The following is a 27716-nucleotide window of genomic DNA, read 5'->3' as shown; positions in this document are numbered from 1 at the left end:
TGTGTGTGCTTTGAAGCATCTCAACATTCAGACATTTCAATCAAAGCAAGGACACATTAAAAAGAAAACTCAGACAATGCAAGGAAATAAACCCTATGTGGTTGTGTTTGCCATACAAGCCATATATGCTGCTATGTTTCTTCTCTCAAAAGTTGCATTTGATCATGGCATGAACAATTTCATCTTCGTCTTTTATAGACAGGCTATAGCAACCCTTTTTCTTTCCCCTTTTGCTTTTTTCTTTGAACGGTATGCATAAACATGTATATCAGTATGCATCTTAAATTTTATTTTATACTTTTTGCTTTTTTATTATGTGGTAATTATGTTAGTTTTAATTTTTTAAAACTATTTTTGGTTGTAGGAAAACTGCACCACCATTGTCATTACTGACTTTCTGCAAGATTTTCTTCCTGTCTTTATTTGGGTGTGTATTATGTACTTATGATATTTTTTCATTAATGGAGATATTGTATCAAAAAAATAAAGGGAAATATAATTTTTAATGATACATTTATCCATTTGATTATAATAAAATTATTCTTTTGCCATTAAAAATAAAGGAAAAAATATGTACTTACCTCTCCATTAATAGAAAGACAACTATGCGAGTAAGAAGTATGAAATAAGGAATTCACAATTATTAATGACTAATAATATTACTGGTAATAGATTTAAAATTATATGATACTTTGCATTAATTAGTATATTCATTAAATTATGGCGATGATGTCTTTGAATATTATTATGTTTTTCTTCCTAACATCATCATTAAAAATGGGTCAGTGTTCCTAAATTGCAGTATTACTTTGAGCTTGGATATATATGGTATTGGTCTTATATACACCTCTGCCACTTTGGCTGCTGCTGCCACTAACTCCCTTCCGGTTATCACCTTCATTTTGGCGCTCATACTCAGGTAGATAAAGCATGCATGTATGATTGCTTTGTATTTTTTATTACAAATTTGCTTCCTATTCTTGTAGCCAAATATGCCTTGAAACACTTTCAGCATTTCTTAAGTTTTTATGGTACTTGATACAAGTTTACTGAGAGTTAAAAGTTTAGGATAGAAAAGATTGAAGAAACTCAAATATAATTAAGTACAAATAATTTATCATGTAGAAAAAAAATCATAATAATAATTTAAATAATAACTACCAAGATGAATATAAATTCAAATAAAGTAAAAGTAACTAAATTCTAAAAAGTAATGTTTCATCATGGTAAATATCTTCTAACATCTCCATTTAATCCAAAGGTTAGTATGTTTTAATCTTGTTTCAAATAATTCTTTTAAAAAGGAAAATGTCAAGATAATTATATGGATTCTATAAAAAATTAGATGGAAATGTATTCTAAACTATAAAGTTTGAAGGTATATATGACAATCATAGGAATAATATTCGATGAGAAAATAAGTTACTACTAATATAATATTCAATGGAGAACGACACAATTATAATAATCTTATGTGGGAAGAAAAACCATTGTTATAGAGGTTACTACTAACATAATTTGTCTATAGGAAAAATGCACTATCATAATGATCGTGTCGATGGGAAGAAATACTACCCCAAAATTGAAAAACAATGATGCTTAAAATTATCATTAAACAATACTTTTAGACGCTATCTATGTGAGGCAATAGAATGTAGGATTAGATTCAACCGTGTTTTTGAAGCACTATAGAAAATTGATATAATAACGCTTGTTTGAGTGAGCAGTGCTAAATATCCACTTGCTACAACACTTACTCAAGGAAGCATTGTAAAAAGCCACTTGCTACAACACTTACTCAAGGAAGCATTGTAAAAAGTGGACATTCAATATCGCTCAGTGAAGCGAGTAATTTTAAATGTTAAATAACGCAACATCTCTTTTACACATTTTATCAAACACATGATAAATATGCCTAATTTCACTATATTTATAAGAGATTTTACAATATAAACAACATTCTGAAAACAACTTGTCTCCCTTAGTTCAAATTTATTAACATAGAAGATTATAACACTAATAATAGGGGCAAAGATGATAACATAGTTGAGATTCAATATAATAACAATCAAATTAAAATTTACACATATAATAAAACTGAAAAAAAATAATAACCAAATTCAAGAAAAACATACATAAATTGTATGTTTGGTAAATCGAAAAAAAAAAACTAATTTATTTCTCATCAAAAGCTATAGTATTTATAAGAAAAACGTATAGGGTTTATTGGTATGTTGTATAAGTAGTTTTGAATTGGGCACTTTTACCACGAGATTAGTTGCTTTAATATAAAAGATAGGAACAATCTTGGTTGGAAAATAATGATTTAATATGTGTACAGTGACAGTGTAAATGTTTTTACACTGTCAGCATATCATTCATTTGTTAACTATTATTGACGATGCATAGATTTTGAACTCGGAAATAAAGATGATTGTTCTCACAAATATATATATGATACGTTGGTTAAAGTGTTTCCTAGTTGTGAAGAGAATACATCTCTATGTTTAGCTTTTATATCTTGTCTTGTTTAGTATTTTTAGGTTTTGACCAGGAATTACATGCGAATGCGATCCGTGGTTCTTTCAGCAACTAATATCGATCACGTCAAGTTGCGATTGTTTCTAAAATGTAATTATGCGGCAGTTATGTCCACGTGAATATACGACTCCATGCAACCTACATGAAATTCATTAGGAATAATTATGTTTGGTGTCAACCCTGTCAAAATGAGTCAACTTTAATTCTGACATTTCATTAGGTACAACCGTACAAGGATTTAAACTGTGGTTGCTGGTTGTGGGCTACGGATTTAAGGTGTGAAAATACAGCAGTAATTGTAGTCATTATAAGGTCTCAAAGACTACTTAAACCTTGATATTGGAGTATTCGTTCTCCCTGCATATCTAGACTTATTTTTTTTATTAAGTCTCTAGTCTTTTAAATTACATTTGTTGTCATTGTTAGAATTATGTTACGTTTATTGTAATTGTGGGAAAATGTAGCCGAAGTTATTTTGGAAAATCTTGAAATCATAATATTGAAGTTGCATTATCCGTTTTGAATGCAATTTAAAATACTGAAATGTTATATATGTTCCTAATAAGGTCGAATGTTTTATAGGATTGAATCTTTGAAAATAAAGACTGCTGCTGGGATTGCTAAGTTGGTAGGCGTTATTGCATGCTTGGCGGGTGTAGCAACCCTTGCCCTTTATAAAGGTCCTCCTTTGGAATTTTTAAGCCATCATCACCTTTTGAATTACCATGAAATTAAGCCACATGGAATTCATGAATCATCTAGTAGATGGATAAAGGGTTGTTTCCTATTACTCTTATCTAACAGCTTTTTTGGGCTGTGGCTTGTGCTACAGGTAAACTCAATTTGTTTCTCCTTCATGGGTCATGTCCTTAGTTATTTGATATTGTCTAATCATCTGAATTTTTTCTTTGGTGTGTATCCAGTCTTTTGTTATAAATGTTTACCCTTCAATGCTGCTCTTCACAACTATTCAGTGCTTTTTAAGCTCAATTCAGTCTTTTGTTATTGCGATTGCTGTTGAAAGGGAGATAGAGCAATGGAAGTTGGCTTGGAATGTCAGGCTTCTAGCTGTATTATATTGTGTAATTCTCTCGTTCCTTATAACTAAATTGGTTAGCTTTACAGAAGTATTATAAATATATCACTTATCTACTTTCAATGTTTTAAATTGTGGACAAGCAAAACCATAATCTTGTGGACTACTATAGGTAAATGCTGTTACAATTGCAACCGTGATGTGGGTTGTGGATACTGCCATTACCGTAACATTACTGCTTCAATTGCGATTGCGGTTCCTGATTTAAAACCTTGATTGCTAGAGATTTGTTGCCTATAAATTGTATCTGATAGCATTGAATTTGTCTTGATAGGGGATTGTGGTGACGGGTGTTACATATTGCTTACAAACATGGATTATAGAGAAGAAAGGACCTGTGTTTCTAGCCATGTCGTCACCACTGGCTCTGATTATGACAATCATCTCCTCTGCACTTGTCTTGGGCGTTATAATAAGATTGGGAAGGTAATTTATTGTCACTTATAAATATTGAAACTATTAATTCTGGGTTTTTAATGACTATTTTTAAATTTAAGTAATATGGCATTTTATGATTTATATTGTGATTTTAATTCGTCCAAATAACAACAAATGTGATGGTGATATCGTTAGGACCTTTACAACAGTTGCAATTGCATATGGTTATCGACTACAAATTAAAACCATGATTTATACTTTCTAATTCCTCTGTTGAGACTTCAGTCTTGTTCCTAACTTTCGACTCATCATGTATGTGAACTTCAGCATGTAGCAAATTAAAAACTTGATAACTTCACTTTCCTTTTGTTATTATTGCCAATTAACTTATTATTCGCGCTTTTGTTGTTTAGCAGCATTTTAGGAGGGATCGCATTGATTGTAGGATTGTACTGCGTGCTGTGGGGAAAGAGCAGGGAGCGAATGCCCGAATCCTCCTTAGACATAGAGCTGGGTTCGGGTTAGAGATAGATCCAAATTCTCATGTGAATTAGTTTTTGGGATATGATTTTGGGATCCTAATCCGCATTAGTCTAATATTTATGTCAATATAAAGATTTATGCACAATCCATACATTACATTACCTAATATTTATTTGTATTATATATATTTAAAACTCAACAATAATCAAATTAAATATGAATGATGAATAATACATTAATGTTGTAAAAATCTTTTAGCCTATAGATAAATACATCTCAAGTTAAATTGTATGAGAAAATGGGGTAAACATGGAACAAAAGTACAACTACCTGATTGACAAGTAAAATATATACATTATTTAAGGGGACTTTTTCATGATAGTTGGTCAAAACCATAAATAATGAGTATCGGATGAGAAATTTTGAATAAAGATTATCTGACCCCCTCTCTCGCAATTGTAAAAATGAGATTACAACTAAAAGGGGGTGAATTAGTTGACTTAAAAATTATGGCCACTTTTTCTGCAATATTAAGAGTTAAGAGCAGCGAAAATAATTTGCAGAAAATATCAAGTGAATAATTGAAGAGATAAAGGGAGAAGTTAGTACACCGAAATTTTATATTGGTTCACCTTCTTGTCCATCGAAGGCTACGTCCAGTACTCTTGCAGCACAAAAGATTTTCCATTAAATATTATGAGTTGTAATTACAACATCTCACCCTGAGACTTCTATGTACCTTACATACTCACTAATACTTATCACATTGGAAAACACTTTTCCAAGTAACTCTTTCCTCTTTCTTATCACACCCCGTGAAAGAAAGTATTTACAATGAATGAAGAATTACAACAGTGGCTTGGATTGCCTTTATAAGTATGAAATGTAATATCACTTGCAATCCAATAACTCTCTTGTATACTAAGTAATGTTGCTCAAAAGGTTTGTAAAACTTTGAAACAATTACTTTAAGTAACTCAGAAAAATTCTCTTTTGAAAGTTTAAGAACTGAGTGTAAAAGTGCAGAAAAATAGTGAGAGAATTTTTCAGAATAGTGTGAGAGTTGTATGAAAGTTGTGTGTTGTGATTATGAGTTTTAATGCCTTTATATAGGCTTTCCAATCAGCCAAAATGTCTCTTTGAAAGGATAGAAATTGATTGGAATGAAAACATGTCTTTTGGGTTGAAACTCATTCATTTTGAATTCGAAAATATGATGCAACAACTCTCAGTAATCGATTACAATATTGAGTAATCGATTACTCAAATGTTCTGTTCACTGATCATTTATTTTCGAATTAGAGTAATCGATTACAGCAAGTTGAGTAATCGGTTACTCAACTTTAATAACATTGGTAATCTGTTACTCAAAGACAGTAATGGATTACTCTGATCAGTTTTAAGTTGGATAACTCTTTTCTCGCACTCATAACCTGTTACTTAGATAAAGTAACCCGTTACATTCTATTTTTGAAAATTGTTTTAAGTATTTTAAAGTGTTTCAATTTTCTTTTAAAAATAGTTTGAGCATTACTACTATTGTATAATCAAGAGTATATGATAGAAATACTTATTTAGACTTAGAATAAAAGTCTTGAATATCTTGAAGTTTGAATCTTCATTGTCTTCATAAGTATTCTTAATTCTCTTCTTTTTGGTGATGTTGGTGTCTTCATCAAAACTGTGTCAAGGTCAGGAGCAAAGATCTTCTTCATAATCTCCCCCTTTTTTATGATGACAAACCAATATCTTCTTAACAGTGTAGTTTTCTGAGAGCAGCATACTTTGTGATGTTCTTGACTTGTCTTGAGTATGCTCCCCCTATCTTGTATGCTCCCCCTTTCATTTGGAGTTATGTGCCTAAAATGTTTTAAACATAAAATACACTCTCCCAACTTTGACTTCATCAAAAAGTAGAAAAGTGAAGAGTTTCCAACACAATATATATATATATCATACAAGATGTATATGACAAGCAAAACGGTAATCATAAGATATCATATAAACATCGCAATGCATATCATAAAAGTAAAAAAATGTTCAAGCATTAATAATACAAACAACATAATAGAAATTTGTTCCAAACTAGGAGAAATTAACATTACAACTAGAAAATCCTATCAATAGATAAAGTCTAAGACTCAGGCTCAGAACCGTCTTCATCAATGTCCATGCTACTCAGCTTAGAAGAGAGATGATGAAGTTCAAACTGGATTTGTTGATTCTGAGTATCAAATGCGTCCATCCGATTAGTGATGTAGCCTCGAAGAGAGAATAACTCATCCATTATCATCTGATTGGTAGGCATGGAAGCAGATGAGGAAGAATGAGCATGAAACTCAGAAGGATTAGCAGAGGTAGGTTCTGGTTTAGGAGCAAGAAGTATATCTTTCTTATGCTTGTAGGTCCGGTCACGAAGATCAAATGTGAAGCCCATTTTGTGGATTACATCCACATCAATATGACTTTCACGAGGGTTAAGCGAGACCTTAGTTTCTCCAGTAGTAGAAACACCAAAATGCTCAAGGATTTTTGTTATGAGGATTGCATATGGCAAATGGCTTTGTGTTCCTCTTACAGACCACATTTGTCTCATTATCATCAGAGTCCAATTGATTTTTAGATTAAATTTCATAATATACATCAATTGGAGTTCTATGTCACTTAGTTGAGAGTGATTTGAAAATTTTGGTAAGATGACATAGCTCAGAAAATAATGAAGCAAACAATCTTCTAGTTTGAGATGTCTAGCAGATATGATATCTCTATTTTTAACAGTTTCACCATAGCCCTGTTGCTTAAGCATTTCTATTTCCTCTTTGGTTATTCTACACAAAGAATAATAAAAATCTTTTCGATCATAGTTTTCCCATTCACATACAAGGTCGAAGCCTGCAATGCTCCCCTGATAGGGTATGTTACAGCACAATGAACTCATGATTTTCAAATCCAAAGTAATGTCTTTTCCTTTTACATAGGAAGTAAGACGATTTTTCTTAAAGTTCATGTTACAGTAAAATACTCTAATCAGTTTAGGATAGAAAACCTTCAAACTCAAAATTCCCGAGATTACCGTATTTGGGAGTGAAGATAATGTGACCATGGAAATGCTCCTAAAGATTTTATTTTGCTCATCATTTGCTAGAAGCCGCGTTAAGTCAAGAGGGTTGGAATCCAAGGATGAAGTTCCTTGGTTCCTTTGAGTATGATTGGTGCGTTGCTTCTTGGTTCTAGATGAGGAAACCATTGAAATGAGTTTTTGAAAAGTTAGGTTTTTGGGTTTTAGAAATTTGGGGGTTTTTGATTTAGGCCACTAAACACAAAAATGATGGTTTAGAAGTGAAAATGTGATATGAAAGCATACAAAATCACTCAAAACAGATCAAAACCAAAGATTTTAGAGAGAGAGAGAGGTGGCCACGAAGAGGGTTTGAAGTGAGGAAGAAGATGAGTTTGAAAAAGTTTAAAAATGTAGAAAAAATACATATATAACAACAAAAAGTAACCGGTTACTCACTTTGAGTAATCGGTTACTCAAATTAATTTTTTTTTCAAATAACAACATAGAGTAATCGGTTACTCATTTTGAGTAATTGGTTACTAAAATACACTGTTCAACCCTGTAATCAGTTACTTCCAATGTAATTGATTACTGACCCCAGAAAAACTTATTTTTAGGTAAAATTAAGCTATGAAAATGATTTTTAACCTAAAAATTGAAATTTTTAAACATAAATAAACACATTTAAGTTCAAGTAGGCATGAAATAGATATAATGAAGCACACATATAATCATATATAAGCATTTAAGATAAGTATGCTTCATCAAGAATGCCTAATTCTCATCTAATTTTATAAAAATGTTCTTTTGCCAATGGTTTAGTGAATATATCTGCTAGTTGGTTGTGAGTATCAACAAATTCTACAGACACATCCTTCTTTTGGACATGGTCCCTAAGGAAGTGATGTCTTATATCAATGTGTTTGGTTCTAGAATGCATAACAGAATTCTTTGTGAGGTTTATAGCAATTGTATTGTCACATTTTAAAGGAATGCACCCCTTTGTTGAAACCTTTTTCAAGTAGAAATTTAGTTAGACGATCATACCATGTACGAAGAGCTTGCTTTAAGCCATATAGAGCTTTCTTTAATTTACATAAGAAAGATGTTTGTAATATTCAAAACCAGTAGGTTGTTCAAAAAACACTTATTCTTGAATGTAGCCGTTGAGGAAAGCACTCTTTATGTCCATTTGATATAACTGAAAATTCAAAGAGCAGGCATATGCAAGTAATAGTCTAATAGTTTCAAGTCTAGCAACCAGAGCAAAGGTTTCATCAAAGTCTACACATTCTTCCTGATTGTATCCTTGGGCTACTAGTCTAGCTTTATTTCTAACAATAATACCATTTTCATCAGATTTATTTCGAAATACCCAGCGAGTTCCAATAACATGCCTGTTTTTCGGTCTAGGAACAAGTTCCCAAACTTCAATTCTCTCAAACTTGTTTAATTCTACTTGCATAGCAAGAATCCAGTTTTCATCCTCGATTGCTTCATCAATCTTGGATGGCTCTATTTGAGAGACGAAGGCCATGTTTATACATGCTTTATCAACCATTCGTCGAGTAGTGATACCCGTATTTAATTTAGTAATAATGTTATCAATAGGATGATCTCGACGAGTTCTCCATTCTTTTGGTAAATCTGTATGAATATGCTCCTCTTGAGATGGTAGGTTATCATTCATTTTCAAATGCTCAGTATCAGTTGTAGGTTCAATAATAAAAATTTCATTTGAGGATGAACTTGACAATTCCTCCTTATCAGGAGTTAACCCATCCTTTATCTCAGGATTGGTTTCATCAAAAGATAGATGAATGGATTCTTCCATGGCTAGAGTTCTTTTACTAAAGACTCTATAAGCTTTACTCGTAAGAGAGTAGCCTAGGAAGATGCCTTCATGAGCTTTTGCATCAAATTTGCCTAAGTTATCCTTACCATTATTCAAAATAAAGCATTTACAACCAAATACATGCAAATGAGATATGTTTGGTTTTCTATCTTTGAAGAGTTCATAAGGGGTTTTCTTAAGAATTAGTCTTATAAGAACTCGATTTGAAACATAACATGCAATACTTACTGAATCAGCCCGAAAATATTTTGGGAGGTTGGTTTCATTCAACATTGTACGATTTTCCTACAACACCATTTTGTTGTGGTGTTTTAGGAGCAGAAAAATTGTGACTGATGCCAAGATTATCACAGAATTCTTCAAAAGAAGAATTTTGAAATTGTCCCCCATGATCACTTCTTATAGCATCGATTTTTAGTGATTTTTCATTTTGGACTCTTTTAGCATAAACGCTAAAGGCTTTAAATGCCTCATTCATATAAACTAGGAAGAGTGTCCAAGTGTATCTCGATAAATCATCTACTATAACAAGACCATAGTAGTTATCACCATAACTTTTTGTCCTTGAGGGGCCAAACAAGTCCATATGTAGTAACTGCAATGGTTTATCGGAAGAAACCATACGCTTAGGTTTGAAAGAGGTTTTTGTTTGTTTACCCATTTGACAAGCACTACATAGTTTGTCTTTAACAAACTTCATTTTGGGTAAACCAATAACTAAGTCTTTCTTAATAAGTTTATTTAAATGGTCCATATCTATATGAGCAATTCTCCTATGCCAAAGCCATGCATCATGATTATCATTTGCAACTAAACATGTTATTGGTAAAGATGAATCTATGTCAATCATATATATATAAATAAATAAATATATATGTATATATATATATATTATTTATCCCTTTACCAACAACTTTAGAGTTTTGAGAATTCTTACTTTTAATGATGCACTTATCTAGGTAGACTGCCACATGGAAGCCTTTGTCACATAATTAACTTATGCTTAGAAGGTTGTGCTTGAGTCCTTCAACATATAGTACACCTTCTACAGTTTTTAGGGTGGCTTGCCAATTCTACCAACTCGAAGTATTTTTCCCTTGTTGTTATCACCGTAATTGACATATCCTTTGTCCCTTGGAGTGAGGATAGAGAACTTATTTATATCGCCCGTCATGTGTTTTGAGCAGCCGCTAACCAAGTACCATAAGTTGCAGGCGACTCTCAAATTTTCCTACAAAACAATTTAAGTTTTATTAGGTATCCAATATTCTTTTGATCCTACATAGTTAGTACCTTTATCAACCCATTTAAAATAACCTAGGGGTACACCATATTTTCTAATTTTACATGTATTTGGTGTATGTCCAAGGTTCTTGCAATATGTACATGTGGGTTGATGATCACGTATCCTAGATTTATTTTTACTATATTTAAAAATATGGATATCTTGTTTTTCAAAGTTTATCTTAGTTGGGACACTTTGTTTCTTAGAAACATGACTTTTTGAATAACCAAGACCTCTTCGGTCTGTCGAGTGTCTCTGATCACTTATGATCTTTTCCAAACTTTTACTACTCTTGTTCATTTTATTAAGTTCAAGACTCAAAGTTGAAACTTTATTTACAGTTTTGACATGAAGATGATGATGGTTTGTTTCTAAATGCATCTAATTCAGATTTTTGTTTTAGAAACATTTTAGTAAGTTTGACATATTCATCATGCAAGTCATTGAAAGGAGTTTGTAATTCAGAAGAATATAGTTGAGTATCGTTTACCTCTTCATCATCAAAATGATGAGATGCCATTAAAGAGAGATGTGCTTGTTGGCGGAACTAATATCATTGTCTTCCCAAGCAATGTAGGCTCTTCGTCCATTCTTTGTTTCATTCTTCCCTTTGAAATAATTGTTCTTTAGATTAGGACAATCCATCTTCATGTGACCAGCCTTGCCACATTGAAAGCATGTGAAATTTTGGTTGGAAGTGGAGTCGTCATTGTTCTTGGTGAATTTCCTTATTTGTCCAGTTCTAGCACATTTGTTCCTCTTGAGGAACTTGCTGAATTTCTTCATAAAAAGACTCATGTCTTCCATCTCTTCCTTATCAGATTCATCTTCTCATGATTCGAATTTTTCCACTCTAGCCTTGAGAGAGATATTCTTCTTTTTCTTCTCATACTCTTCATGTTGGTCAAGTTGGCTGAGTTCTAGTTCGTGTTCCTGCAATTTTCCAAACAATGCAGCCAAAGACATTTTTGATAAACTTTTCTTTTCAGAAATGGCTGTTACCTTAGGTTGCCATGTTCTGGTGAGTGATCTTAGAACTTTCAAGTTCAAGTCACTATTTGATAGGACCTTACCAAGAGCAAGAAGGTGATTTGTGAGATGAGTAAATCTCTTTTGAAGATCCAGAATCTTCTCTACTGGTTTCATACGAAACATTTCGTATTCTTGAGAAAGAGTGTTGAGTCTAGATCTTTTTACCTCATTCATTCCTTCATGTGTAGTCTCTAGAGTATCCCACATTTCTTTCGCAAATTTGTAGTTTGATACTTTAAAGAGCTCATCAATGGCAAGTACTGAAGTGAGGATGTTCTTTGTCTTGAGATCATACTTCACTTTCTTCTTATCTTCATCATTCCATAAAGATTTGGGCTTTACTTCTCTTACACTGTTCACAATGGTGAAGGGTTCATATGGTCCTTCTTCAATTGCATTCCATATATCCAAGTCTTGAGATTCTATGAAGATTCTCATTATGATTTTCTAGAAATCATAACACTCTCCAACAAAGCTTGAAGGGCGATTGATGTTAAAACCTTCTCCTAGGAATGATCTTGAGGCCATCTTTGATATAGGATCAAATTTGAGAATATCTTACTCAAAAATAGCTCTGGTGTCAATTGTAAGAATGAGATTGCAACTAAGAGGGGGGTGAATTAGTTGGCTTAAAACTTATGGCCACTTTTTCTGCAATATCAAGAGTTAAGAGCAGCGAAAATAATTTTCAGAAAATACCAAGTAAATAATTGAAGAGATAAAGGGAGAAGAGAGTACACCAAAGTTTTATATTGGTTCACCTTCTTGTCCACCGAAGGCTATGTCCAGTACTCGTGCAGCACAAGAGATTTTCCACAAAATATTATGAGTTGTCATTACAATATCTCACCCCGAGACTTCTATGTACCTTACACACTCACTAATACTTATCACCTTGAAAAACCCCTTTCCAAGTAACTCTATCCCCTTTCTTATCACACCCCGTGAAAGAAAGTATTTACAATGAATGAAGAATTACAACACTGGCTTTGATTGCCTTTACAAGTATGAAATGTAATATCACTTGCAATCCAATAACTCTCTTGTATACTAAGTAATATTTCTCAACAAGTTTGTAAAACTTTAAACAATTACTTCAAGTAACTCAGAAAAATTGTCTTTTGAAAGTTTAAGAACTGGGCGCAAAAGTCGATAGTTGTATGAAAGTTGTGTGTTGTGATTATGAGTTTTAATGCCTTTATATAGGCTTTACAATCAGCCAAAATGTCTCTTTGAAAGGGTAGGAATTGATTGGAATGAAAACATTTCTTTTGGGTTGAAACTCATTCACTTTGAATTCAAAAATCTGATGCAACAACTCTCAGTAATCGATTACAGCATTGAGTAATCGATTAGCCAAATGTTCTATCCAACGGTGAATTTAAAATTCACCTAGAGTAATCGATTACATCAAGTTGAGTAATCTGTTACTCAACTTCATTAACACTAGTAATATGTTACTCAACTTCATTAACACTAGTAATCTGTTACTTAAAGACAGTAATGGATTACTCTGATCAGTTTTAAGTTGGATAACTCTTTTCTCACACTCGTAACCTGTTACTTAGATGAAGTAACCCGTTACACACTATTTTTGAAAATTGTTTTAAGTATTTTAAAGTGTTTCAATTTTCTTTTAAAAATAGTTTGAGCATTACTACTATTGTATAATCAAGAGTATAGGATAGAAGTACCTATTTAGACTTAGACCAGAAGTCTTGAATATCTTGAAGCTTGAATCTTCATTGTCTTCTTAAGTATTCTTCCTTTTCTTCTTTTTGGTGATGTTGGTGTCTTCATCAAAACCGTGCCAAGGTCAGGAGCAAAGATGTTCTTCACAACAATAACAAAGATGCTAATGAATTCAACTTTATCCAAGGACCCAATGCAACTTATTCTTTTTCATACATTTGAATAATGCTTTTTGCTTGTACTTAATACCCCAACTTGTGCTCTATTTGTATGCTTTAGAATTGCTAACTCTCAACATTTTTCAATGACATTATTTTGGTATGTTATGCACTTTCTCCTAGGACAAAGAAAAAAAATGAAAATTTTGAAGGAAACTCCAACTGGTATGGAGATCAGATAATCATTCAAATATCCATTCCAATAAAAGTCAACCAAAGTCTTCGTTGGGAAGTAAATCTTACATTATCTGCCTCATTCTCTTAGGCATGGTTTAGATACTGATGGAAAATTTAACACAATAACAATGTAAATTCTAACAGAGTATATACAGCGGATAATAATTTCCCCAACTTTCTAGAATCTATGAGGAGCAATATCAAATAATGCAGTAACACACAAGGGACACCAACATTTTAACGTGGAAAACCTTCCCAAAGTGAGATGTAAAAACCATGGGCACAAGCCAGTCAATCAAGCTCCACTATAATCAAAATTGGAATTCAATAGTGTCTCCAAAATACAGCACAAAACGTGCTCAACAATATGGCATACAATAGTGCAACAAACTTGAAAATGAGAACAAGAAAAACCAGTAACACAACTGTTGTAAGAGCTCGATTTCTACCACTTTGGACCTCGTCTCACCGATCCAACAGTTCAGAATGAAGTACTATAAGTTGTGAACCTTCTATCCAAATTTCAGCCCGATCCAACGGTGAACGAAGACACAGTCGCGAATTTCCCACGGCTGCTCGGAGTTCCAACGAGTTGCGTTTTCTTATCTTCTCTCACAATTCTCAATGGCATCTTTTTGCATAAATTGCCTACACCTCCTAACCACATTTGACCCCTATCTATTAGATTAAGTTGGACAAGTGGGCTTTTCCCAACTGGGTCTTTCTCCATATAGGAAGGGAGCCCAAACCCAATATATCTCACCCTAACTACTATAAGGAGATAATCGCCAAACCGGCGATCTCACAACAAGTTTCAAATTTCCACCTTGATAAGGCCTTAGTCATCATATCAGCACCATTATCATCTGTATGAACCTTAGCCAATTCCAACAACCTAGCATCTTAAACATCACGTATCCAATGATACCTCACATCAATGTGTTTGGACCTAGAATGAAAAGTTGAATTCTTCCCAAGATGAATGACACTTTGGCTACCACAAAATAACAAGTATTTGTCTTGGACAAAACCAAGCTCCTGCAAGAATTTCTTCAGCCAAAGCAACGCTTTGCATGCTTCTGTAATAGCAATGAACTCTGCCTCAGTAGTAGACAATGCAACACACTTTTGCAACCTGGATTGCCATGCTACAGCTCCCCCTGCAAACTTAATCAAGTAACCTGAAGTGGACTTTCTAGAATCAATGTCTCCAGCCATATCAGAATCAGTATAACCCACAAGAGTAGGTTTATCACCTCCAAAACAAAGCCTCAGATTAGCAGTACCACAAAGATACCTCAAAATCCATTTCACAGCATTCCAATGCTCTCTACCTGGATTTGACAGAAATCTACTAAATGTACCAACATCATATGCAATATCTGGTCTTGTACAAACCATTGCATACATCAAACTTCCCACAGCAGATGTATAAGGAACTCGTTGCATATATGATTTTTCAGCTTCATTTGAAGGACACTGTTTATCACTCAACTTAAAATGAGTAGCAAGAGGAGTGCTTACTGCCTTAGCATTTTCCATCTGAAACTTCTGTAACACTCTCTTAATATAGTGTTCCTGTGACATCCAAAGTTTCTTTTCTTGCCTATCTCGCATGATTCTTATACCAAGAATNACCAAGAATATGCTTAGAAACTCTCATTTCTTTCATGGCAAATGACTTGCCTAGTTGCTTCTTTAACTTGTCAATCATGGAAATATTTTTCCCAACAATAAGCATGTCATTAACATAAAATAACAGGATGGTAAAATCACCATCAACAAAGATGCTAATGAATTCAACTTTATCCAAGGACCCAACGCAACTTATTCTTTTTCATACATTTGAATAATGCTTTTTGCTTGTACTTAATACCCCAACTTGTGCTCTATTTGTATGCTTTAGAATTGCTAACTCTCAACAATTTGCAATGACATTATTTTGGTATGTTATGCACTTTCTCCTAGGACAAAGATACAAAATGAAAATTTTGAAGGAAACTCCAACTGGTATGGAGATCAGATAATCATTCAGATATCCATTCCAATAAAAGTCAACCAAAGTCTTCGTTGGGAAGTAAATCTTACATTATCTGCCTCATTCTCTTAGGCATGGTTTAGATACTGATGGAAAATTTAACACAATAACAATGTAAATTCTAACAGAGTATATACAGCGGATAATAATTTCCCCAACTTTCTAGAATCTATGAGGAGCAATATCAAATAATGCAGTAACACACAAGGGACACCAACATTTTAACGTGGAAAACCTTCCCAAAGTGAGATGTAAAAACCATGGGCACAAGCCAGTCAATCAAGCTCCACTATAATCAAAATTGGAATTCAATAGTGTCTCCAAAATACAGCACAAAACGTGCTCAACAATACGGCATACAATAGTGCAACAAACTTGAAAATGAGAACAAGAAAAACTAGTAACACAACTGTTGTAAGAGCTCGATTTCTACCACTTCGGACCTCGTCTCACCGATCCAACAGTTCAGAATGAAGTACTATAAGTTGTGAACCTTCTATCCAAATTTCAGCCCGATCCAACGGTGAACGAAGACACAGTCGCGAATTTCCCACGGCTGCTCGGAGTTCCAACGAGTTGCGTTTTCTTATCTTCTCTCACAATTCTCAATGGCATCTTTTTGCATAAATTGCCTACACCTCCTAACCACATTTGACCCCTATCTATTAGATTAAGTTGGACAAGTGGGCTTTTCCCAAATGGGTCTTTCTCCATATAGGAAGGGAGCCCAAACCCAATATATCTCACCCTAACTACTATATGGAGAGAATCGCCAAACCGGCGATCTCACAACAAGTTTCAAATTTCCACCTTGATAAGACCTTAGTCATCATATCAGCACCATTATCATCTGTATGAACCTTAGCCAATTCCAACAACCTAGCATCTTAAACATCACGTATCCAATGATACCTCACATCAATGTGTTTGGACCTAGAATGAAAAGTTGAATTCTTCCCAAGATGAATGACACTTTGGCTACCACAAAATAACAAGTATTTGTCTTGGACAAAACCAAGCTCCTGCAATAATTTCTTCATCCAAAGCAACTCTTTGCATGCTTCTGTAATAGCAATGAACTCTGCCTCAGTAGTAGACAATGCAACACACTTTTGCAACCTGGATTGCCATGCTACAGCTCCCCCTGCAAACTTAATCAAGTAACCTGAAGTGGACTTTCTAGAATCAATGTCTCCAGCCATATCAGAATCAGTATAACCCACAAGAGTAGGTTTATCACCTCCAAAACAAAGCCTCAGATTAGCAGTACCACAAAGATACCTCAAAATCCATTTCACAGCATTCCAATGCTCTCTACCTGGATTTGACAGAAATCTACTAACTATACCAACATCATATGCAATATCTGGTCTTGTACACACCATTGCATACATCAAACTTCCCACAGCAGATGCATAAGGAACTCGTTGCATATATGATTTTTCAGCTTCATTTGAAGGATACTGTTTATCACTCAACTTAAAATGAGTAGCAAGAGGAGTGCTTACTGCCTTAGCATTTTCCATCTGAAACTTCTGTAACACTCTCTTAATATAGTGTTCCTGTGACATCCAAAGTTTCTTTTCTTGCCTATCTCGCATGATTCTTATACCAAGAATCTGCTTAGAAACTCTCATTTCTTTCATGGCAAATGACTTGCCTAGTTGCTTATTTAACCTGTATATCATGGAAATATTTTTCCCAACAATAAGCATGTCATCAACATAAAATAACAAGATGGTAAAATCACCGTCAACAAGATTTTCATCTTTTGGCATGTTATGTTCATCTTCACCAATATCAATAGGAAAATCTAAACCATCTCCAAGTTGTTGATCACCAACATAATCATGTTGCTCACCATTTTGAACGTTATTCTCAACTTTATCCAAATCATGTATAGGCGTCCAAAATGGATGAATATCAGACAATCTACTATCTTCCTCGGGTGTAGTCTTCTTCATCTTATCAATGTCTTCAATAGTTTGATCTTCCATGAACTTCATATCACGACTTCTAACGACCTTTTTCTCAACATGATCATATAACTTGTAGCCAAATTCATCTTCACCATAACCGATAAAGATGCATTGTCGTGCCTTCGCATCCAATTTGGACCTTTCATCCTTTGGAACATGCACAAATGTCTTGCAATCGAAGACTCACAAATGATCATACCTGACATTCTTGCCAAACTAAATCTTGTCTAGCACCTCAACATTCAGAGCAACTGCAGGACTAAGATTAATAACATGCATTGTCGTGTACAAAGCCTCACCCCAAAAATGTTTAGGTAATTTTGCTTCACAAAGCATGCACCTAACTCTTTCAACCAAAGTTCTGGTCATCCTCTCCGCTAAGCCATTAAGCTGAGGAGTTTTAGGAGGAGTCTTTTCATGTCTAATACCTTGCTACTTGCAATAAATGTCAAACAGTCCACAATACTCACCAGCGTTATCAGTACGAATGTATTTCAGCTTCTTGTTAGAATGTCTCTCAACCAAAATATGGAATTGTTTGAAGTTTTCAAGCACTTGGTCATTTGTCTTCAAAGCATAGACCTAAAGCTTCCTTGAACAATCATCATGAAAAGTAACAAAGTAAAGTGCACCACCAAATGACTTTACCTTCAATGGACCACAAACATCAGAATGCACCAGTTCAAGCAACTTCCTTGAAGGGGGATGCTTCTTAAAGGATACTCTGGTCTGCTTACCATCCATGCAATGAGAACATTTCTCTAACTCTACACTCTTCAATCCTGGAAGTACGTCCTTTTTGGCTAAACAATTCAACCCTTTTCACTGATATGGTTGAGTCTGTGGTGCCACAAAGAAGCTTCCATATCCATGGCATTCACACTTTCTTTAGCAACCAAAGCTTTTGTCCAATAGAGTTTAGAAATTTTCTCCCATCTGGCCACAACCAAGTTACCTCTAGTGAGTTTCCATTTTCCAGAACGAAAGTGATTATCATAACCACCACCATCAAGCATATGCACATAGATCAAATTGAAACGAACGTCTGGAGCATGTTTAACTCCTCTAAGCAACAACTGCACTCCCATTTTGGTATGCAAACAAATATCACCAATACCAACTACCTTTGACACACCATCATTACCCATCTTCAACACTCCAAAATTACTAGAAGTGTAAGATGTGAAGAACTCCTTCCTTGGTGTAACATGCAGTGTAGCACCACTATCAATTATCCACATATTCTCATCTGATACAAGATTAACCAAATCACGATCACGAAGAATAATAAGATCATCACAAGTAGTAGTAGTAACATGATCATCATTACCATGATTCTTCTCGTTCTGTTTTCCCTTCTTGTCTTTATTCTCCCTTTTCCATTGAAAACAATTCTTCTGTATGTGACCTGCTTTGTTACATTCCACATTCTTGCATCTGGACTTGGACTTACTTCTTCCCTTTTCTCTATCACCTTTCAGTTCCTTTCTATGACTTCTCCCCTATTTTCAGTGACAAACACCTTAGAATTAGATGAAGTACCATGTGTCTTCTTTCTCATCTCCTCATTAAGAATACTTCCTTTTATACTCTCCAAAGAGACAATACCATCGGAGACTGAATTTGTAATTGAAACTCGATACCTATCGGTAGCCATAGTCCCAACACTTCATCATCAAACTTGATACCCATTCCTGAATAGCCATAGTCCCAATACTTTATTATCAAACTGGATACCCATTCCTGATAATTGATCAAGGACCTCTTGAAAATCATTCAAGTGATCTGAAATAGAAGGTCAGTCCTTGTACCTCAAATTCATCAAGGAATTCAACAAGTATAATTTATTATTCCCTGGTTTAGAAGGATACAAGGATTCAATTTTATTCTATAAATATTTTGCATTTTCCTCATTATTAATGTGATTGTAGACATTGTCTTCTACATATTGCTGAATGAAACCATAAACTTGTTGATGTTGAAAACACCAATCTTCATCAGACTTACACTCTGGCTTTTCAGTAGCAAACACATGTATATGCAAATTCTTCACAAATAATAAATCTTTCATTTTTCCTTTCCACAAGTGATAGTTAGTGTCATTCAAACACATCATTCTATGTGTATTTTCCTCCATAATTCAAGCAAGTCAAATAACCTCAAACCCCAAAGAGCTCTGATGCCACTCTGATGAGAAATTCAACACAATAACAATATAAACTCTAACAGAGTATATGCAGCGGATAATAATTTCCCCAATTTTCTAGAATCTATGAGGAGCAATATCAAATAATGCAGTAACACACAAGGAACACCAAAATTTTAACGTAGAAAACCTTTCCAAAGTGAGAAGTAAAAACCACGGGCACAAGCCAGTCAATGAAGCTCCACTATAATCAAAATATGAATGCAAGAGTGTCTCCAAAATACAGCACAAAACATGCTCAACAATACAGCTTACAATAGAGCAACAAGCTTGAAAATGAGAACAAGAAAAACAAGAAAAGTCAGTAACACAATTGCTGTAACAACTCTATTTCTACCACCTCGGATATCGTCTCACCGATCTAACCATTCAGAATGAAGTACTATAAGTTGTGAACTTTCTATCCAAATTTCAGCCCGATCCAACGGTGAACGAAGACGCAGTCACGAATTTCCCACGGCTGCTCGGAGTTCCTACGGGTTGAGTTTTCTTATCCTCTCTCACACTTTTCAATTGCCTCTTTTTGCATAAATTTCCTACACTCCCTTACCACATCTGACCCCTATCTATTAGATTAAGTGAGATAAGTGGGCTTTTCGCAACTAGGTCTTTCTCCACATAGGAAGGGAGCCCAAACCCAACAGATACATGTTGGACTATTGTTTTTATTGGCAATTAGTTTTTAGATAGAACATTAACATGATATTAGAAGCAGGGTCCAACTTCTCTTTGGTTGTTATGGACCAAAAACCATCTAGTAAATATTGAAATGTGTTAAATGTAACATTTCGACATTTCGCCTGGTCTAGTAGGCTTTTGTGGAAGGGGTATGTTGGGAGATAAAATGGTAAGCGGTTTGGTGGAAAGGCACAAAAGAGATTTCTTTTTTAGTTCATATATATAGTTTGGAAGTTCTTTTTTCTTCATAACTCGCATGCCCTCGATCATATGTGTGTATGTATGAAAATTTATATTTCAGAAGATAAGTTGAGTGCCTGGTAGTAAATCATGTTGAGAAAATGCGTATACGTCCCTTGGCAGTGGGAGAAATTACTAAAACCTCTTGTTTCAAGTTTCAATTTGAAAAGATGGTCGCTCTTAGGAAATATTTGTAATATTACAAATCTCGGGAAACATATGTATTCCACTCAATTAACTTTAATGGATATTCTGGAAGTAAGGAACGTGCACACTTCCAGAATTATAGATAGCTTTACAGTTAAGTTTAGACAAATTGCACATTTGTAACATTGCAGTCATTACAACTTATTCTTTGTAGATTAAAGACTAGTAGATCATTTGAGTGAAGTAAATTAAGATGTTTTGTAATGCCATCTTGGATTTTCGTGTCTGATCAAATGCTTTCACTGAGGAATATGAGTGGATTTTGTTCTGAAAACTCAACATCTGAGTTTGAATGGAAGCAACATTCTAGTAGGACAAACAAGTGGAAAATTGCACGTCACATTGAGTCTAATGATTATTAATGTGATGTAGGATCAAGTTCTGATAGAACTATCGTTGGTCTGCCTCCAACAGGTCCATTAAAAATTGAAGATGTTAAAATGCGTAAGTGCCTCAGGGTTCCCAATTGCTACAACTTCTTGTACCTGGCATTATACATACATTACAAACTGCTGATCACCCGTTTTATTGTTGTAAGTTCCGGTTACCAGGTGAGTTTGAAATATTTGTTTGGCATATCTGCGTCTTAAATACATGTCCCGAACATAGAATTGGAAGACAACAAGGGAACATTGGTAGCATGGGAAAAAAAAAGGAACAAATAAATTGGTTTTGTTGTACATTTTGCTAGATTAATCTAATAATCTAAGTGGTTCATGTTCTTGAGAGTTACTAATTTGAATGAAAGTACCTAACATAATGTTGGTTGACAATTAATGAATCAAACTAGTGAGAGTATGTTGCTAACTCCATCCTCTCTCACCTTGTGAATAGTTTCCATGATAGTGTTACTTATGCATTGAAAAAAAAACAAAAGGTATACCATTCTTTGCTATCTTATTAGTAGAAACACAATGAGAATTAGAAAAACATTAGTAGTTGAGTAAGGAAAGTGCAGTGCTATATAGAAAATGAAGAAAACCCAGTTCCTAATTATCAAGGAATTTATAAAGGAAAGACAGAGAGCTGAAAAGAAATGTGACTAGAAAGTGCAGTAGAAGAGAAACTGAAATGGAACTAGGCATTCTTCAATCTGTTCATTTATCACATATGAATATCATAATGACCAATGTCTTAATTAAAAGTTTCTTATGAACCATTAAAGACTCATAAAAGTTTAAAGTAACAACATATTTCATAAACAAAATTGTTCCATCCTGGTTATCCGGACCTCTCCGCTACCCGGGGTGGCCTCTTCACTAGCCGACTAAGAGCCGGGTATGGTCGGACAAAGAGCTCAATGGCATGTCTTACAATTGTCCATATATGGTGGGCAACCTCTGGAACCACTACCCTGACATCCCACCTGTCACGCCACCAATAATATACTGCCATGACACCTGCAATCTCACCCACCCCCTCTGCCAACACGACAAGAACTGGCCTGTAATACGACTGTCAAACCTGATGCAAGCTATAAGTCAACTATGCACAAAGTACGACCCTATCAAAGTCGCTTGACATGGGGAAAGCATCCCCTAGCATGCCAGAATGGTCGACCATATCAACAGTACCCTCTACAACCATGTCATACACATCAACCTTCGATTTTTCTACCCCAAATGTATATGTAATATTTCCAATTCCAATTAACAGTTCCAAAGTTATGCCAAAAATAGAAAATCAATAATAAAACTAGTCACTACTAGTTTGTATCTGACAACCAACAACAAGGTGACTGACTATGGTGCATCCAACATTCAATATGTAATGAAAGAAGTATAGAAACAAAGTTTCATGCAAAAATTCCAACCACAACTATATTAACCAACATACACCTGAATCAACCAACATGCAAATGGCTAAACAAGACAACAAACAACCAACATTGAATAGAACATGCAGTTTTTGAAACCCAAACATAATGGTTATTCTAAGGCACACAATAAACTATACTAAGAACCTTTGACAAGAACTGATAATCCCCAGCAGCAGCGACAAATTTGATTGAGGCCGTACCTGATGCAAATAATATAACAATTAAAAACTGTAGTACTAGGAAGTGACTCCGAGGTCGTTTTCCAAGGATTATCTTTCAAGCAAAGCTTCAAATACCTTATACTCACACACATAATGGGATTTTTGTTGTTGGATGGTATGAACATAAATCAAATTCAGAAACAATAGTTAAGCAATGTAATAAAACGGCTAAATCCTTTTGGTTCGTTTGTTCACAACTCAATCCTCGGTTTCAAAAGATTATTTTCAGATTCAAACCATTAACTTCCGAATTTGTTGAGAATCAATACAACCTAAACTTTGACTAAGCAAAATCAGCATAAGCATGGAACATTAAATAATTCACACTAACTAAGCGTTCATGCACTAGAGAGTAAATCAACTAAACGAGGATAAACTCACAAACCAGTTTCTAAACAATGGGATTAAGCAAACCACATTCAGAAATAGGATAGAGAAATTAATAGTAAAGAAACCGAAAATACATTAATAATAAAACCTCAAGAGTTGTGATACATTACCAAAAGAATTAAGTCTAGAAATTTAGCCTTCCATGGCAATGGAAGAACAAACTGAAAATGAAAATGAAGAAGAAGTGAAACCTTAGCAGAGCCAAAAGAGGGAAAACGAAAAAATGCCTTATGTTTCAAAATGAGGGAAATGTAAAGTGATAGATGGAATTCAGTTTTCCCTCTCTAAGTAAATGGGTAAAACCGAAATGGCTCTAAGCAATGGGCCCAAAACAAAATTACAATTAAAAACTCCTAAAACACAATCTTCACTTCAACACATATCTTTGCCTTCTGTAATGCCCAAAATGTCTTTGATGCCAAATATGATCTGAAAATGATAATAGATTTAATTAGGCTAAATGATCCCAAATTAACTCATTATAGGAATATTAGTCTAATAAAGTCTAAAACACTAAACCATGTCAAACAAAGTCAATTAGGCACCAAGAAACATTAATCATGTTAAATTAAGGTTATGAATAGTATGTAATATATTGCTCATCAATCGGTCAGGGTTATCTCTTCAAAATTCCTTGGATATTTTCCGGCCAAGGTCAACTTGTTGAAATTCATGATTCATTTGTTCTAGTTGTCATTAGTTCCGACCAAAGCTACCTTGGCCACATTCCTGATTATTGTTATGCACAAGCTTATCTTTAATTCGAAGGCATCACATTTATATCTGAGCTCTTTGAATTACTCTCGGTCGAGCCCACACCTTAGAACATGTTGGGTATCGTGGTCTCGCATTACGAATATTTAGTCTCAAACAATTAATTTAGAAACCAAATTTGGTTATGATTACCTTCAATTTCAGGTTATTATTAACATGCCAGTTCTGGTCAATGCATTAACGGTTCCAGTTATATTATCAAACAATTTAGAAAGAAACAATGCAACTCAGATTAAAGGACAACCAAATCCTTATAAAATTTAGGGATACACTATCATAAGCTATTACATGGCACTCATGCCTTCCCCTTTTCCCGGAACTGGAAGCTTGACGACGTTATCGCCTTCATCCATTAGCAATTCCCCGTCCTGAACATAGGCATCAATCTGCGTCCAGGACTAGTCCCCATCTGAATGCACCAAGCTGACCTGTGCAAAGGCATGCAATGTAGGCAGCATCTATCGTAAGGCTGAAGATAGTATCTCGCTCCTCGACCAGCCTGTCCCAATCCAGTTGGAGAGCGTCCACCTCCTCAGTCCACTGGGCAACCTCCCCTTGGGCTTGGTTGCGAGAGTCCTGAGAAGCCTGCCCTCGCTCATCCGAAACCACTTTCAACCTAAGAATCTTGAGCAGCCTTTGGATAGGTTGGAGCAAGACAACACGAAACCACTTTCAACTCAACCTAACATTACATGGGTCGCCTCAATCTCCAGCCCCTCGAGGCTTTTGAAGTCATAGTTGAACTTCTTAGCCGACTTCTGATGGAGGTTACCATTCCAAAGATAACTGGGAACGGCGCTCTCCTCGGGGGTTGTAAGCCCACTGATGGGGTGCTCCCCAGATCTTGACCCGGTAAAACCTAGCCTTCCAGTTCTTAGCGGAGGAGTCATAGGGGTGGAACAAGGCATGCTTGTTCTTTGATTGAAGACAAGTCCACCTGCAATGATCAATCTTCTCTTCATTCGGATTGGTGATGTGGGTCACCCGGAACATCCAAAAGAAAAAGGGAATCGTGCAAATGAATTTCATCACCTTGCAGTAGAGGTCGAACGCTCGGATGAATCCCTAGGTGTTCGGACGCAACTGGGAATGGGAGACCAACAGATGATTTAGCACACCCACATACCACTTGTCTAGATGGATTTTTAGCCCGATCTTCTTCGTATAGTAGTCATACATATTGAAGCTGTACTTATCCCCCCTCCAGTCCAAATAAAGGTCCTGCCAAAATCGTTCTTTAAAGGAGGGGGCTTGTAGTAGGATGCAGATTAACGTACATGCCAACACGACAACTTTTGGTGTCACATCCTTTGGAAAGTTGCTCACGGTGCCCAACACTTTCTGATCAACCTACCAATAGCGCGAGTTAGGGCCATCTAGACCCTCGGGATCAGAAACTTATTCGCCCTTCCAATATATGTTCTTGACATCAACAACATGTCACCAAAAGAAGCCTCAGACTCCGAACTGGATTCCATATCTATGACTAGATGCCACTTCTCTAGAAAAGTTCCCTGATCGAAACCTACGACTCCCCTTCCTACCATTCTCCCCCTCTAATGGGCTAGCAAGCTTGAGAGTGTCAAATTGCTTGCCCTTCTCCGGGCAAGATGATTCGTGGGACGAGGCGACCGTGAAACAAAATTGGGTGGAGGCCTAGACAAGACCACCACCTTATCAGAGCTAGACTCTAGGTCGGTGATGAGGACCATGACTATGAAAGTATAAAGGAAAGGAAGTTACCTAAGAAGAAGACTGAAAGGAGCTGAAAGAAGACTAAGTTGATTGATAGTAGAGTGCGTTCGGCAACAGGGAGTTCAGAAAGCAAAGTGAAGGGAATGAAGGGGAATCCCCCTATTTATAGATGAATTTGGGCTAAGGTCAACTCTTACAACCCATTTCAAAATGCATCCTATCCATTGAAAAAGCACTCGAGTGCAATCTAACGGCGTCCCAAGAACCAAAGCAAAGCGTAGCAAAAAATGAACAGATAAGCCACACTCAAGTACTTTGTGCCACAAAACAGTCCAATACCCAAGAACACTAACGACCAACCACGTGTCACATAGTCTAGAAGGCCATCAACATCCTACTAATATGCCTAGAGTCTATCATAATACTCGCCTACCGAGCATGCCACTAAACTGGGGGCAATTGTTCCATCCCGGTTATTCGGACCTCTCCGCTATCTGGGGTGGCCTATTTTCTAGCCGACCAAGAGTCGTGTATGGTCGAACAAAGAGCTTAACTGCATGCCTTACAATTGCCCGTACATGGTAGGCGACCTCTAGGACCACTACCCTAACATTCTACTTGTCACGCTGCCAACAACACACTACCACAACACCTACAATCTCACCTACCCCCTATGCCAACACGACAAGAACATGCATGCAATACGGCTACCAGACCTGATACAAGTTATAAGTCAACTATTCATAGAGTACGATCCTGCTAAAGCTGTTTGACGTGGGGAAAGCAGCCACCGACAGGCCAGGATGGTTGGTCATGCTAACAGTACCATCTAGAGCCACGTCATCCACCTCAACCATTATAAAGAGGGTCTCCCCAACAGGAAGTATCAATTATTTTTCATCACTTGTCATTATTACTATCTACTTACTTCTTACCTCTCATTTATTGCTTCCGAGCATTACATCTCCAGTCTTACTGACTTGATCGTCGGAGAATCTTTTCAGATACCTCTACCAGCGGATCCAAGTCAACCTCCATCCAGATTCTAGAAGAATTCTTGCCCGGATCTCCGGTCCGACTAAACCGTTCATCCACAAAAGAATAGAACATATGGTTAACAAGTGACATATTTTGGTTCCACCTCTTAGTAGAACCAAAGAGAGCAGAGCAAGACACTCAATTTCGTTATGTTCTGTCTGTCTGCAAAATGCTGCGGAATATGTTGGTTCAGAAGCCAGCCACTCTAGACTCAAATTATCATCTTCAAACCATCCTATGGGAGTAGGTGTAAAGTGTGAAACATCTTGAACTAACATTTGCATAGACCCCCTTCATGAATAATCTGCAATCACAACAGTGGTTGCCAATTAATGTGAAAATGGGCTTATATACCATCTACCAATATTAATGAAAATTGAACAACCAACAAATGGTTTTTGTGTTTTGCTATACTTGTTTTTTCTCATTCCTTTTCTCTCTTCATCTTTTTGGAAACGTGCTATTTGGTAACATGTTTGCTTATCCCTGCTTGATACCAGGCAATGGCTGAAGGAAAAGTTCGGTGTAAATGCATACAAGTCATTATGCAATGCTCTCTCCCAGGCTTAGGTGGTGTGACAATGTGGCTTGTTAAAGCTTCTAAGACAGTTAA

The 27716-nt window shown here is 35.5% G+C and overlaps 1 protein-coding gene across 1 annotated transcript; it reads left to right on the top strand.

Annotated features, from left to right (window-relative positions):
* Positions 1–27716, top strand: LOC109338190 (WAT1-related protein At5g64700-like). The gene is made up of 8 exons (XM_019575361.1): positions 1–249; positions 365–427; positions 803–919; positions 3124–3373; positions 3465–3623; positions 3912–4063; positions 4432–4535; positions 27604–27716. Exons 1-8 carry the CDS (start codon positions 77–79, stop codon positions 27612–27614), a joined length of 1029 nt encoding a protein of 342 aa, XP_019430906.1. The 5' UTR covers positions 1–76; the 3' UTR covers positions 27615–27716.

The sequence above is a fragment of the Lupinus angustifolius genome, unplaced genomic scaffold (assembly GCF_001865875.1).
Source record: "Lupinus angustifolius cultivar Tanjil unplaced genomic scaffold, LupAngTanjil_v1.0 Scaffold_19_35, whole genome shotgun sequence".
Classification (NCBI taxonomy): Eukaryota; Viridiplantae; Streptophyta; class Magnoliopsida; order Fabales; family Fabaceae; genus Lupinus; species Lupinus angustifolius.
The sequence above is the reverse complement of the archived record's forward strand: the minus strand, read 5'-3'. Positions and strand labels throughout refer to the sequence as shown.

Bases quoted from the DNA above. Each gene is read 5' to 3' on its own strand.
- LOC109338190 (XM_019575361.1), top strand. From the start codon at position 77: ATGCAAGGAAATAAACCCTATGTGGTTGTGTTTGCCATACAAGCCATA. The intron at 428-802 runs GTGTGTATTATG...CCTAAATTGCAG, and splicing joins TTCTTCCTGTCTTTATTTGG to TATTACTTTGAGCTTGGATA. The intron at 920-3,123 runs GTAGATAAAGCA...AATGTTTTATAG, and splicing joins ATTTTGGCGCTCATACTCAG to GATTGAATCTTTGAAAATAA.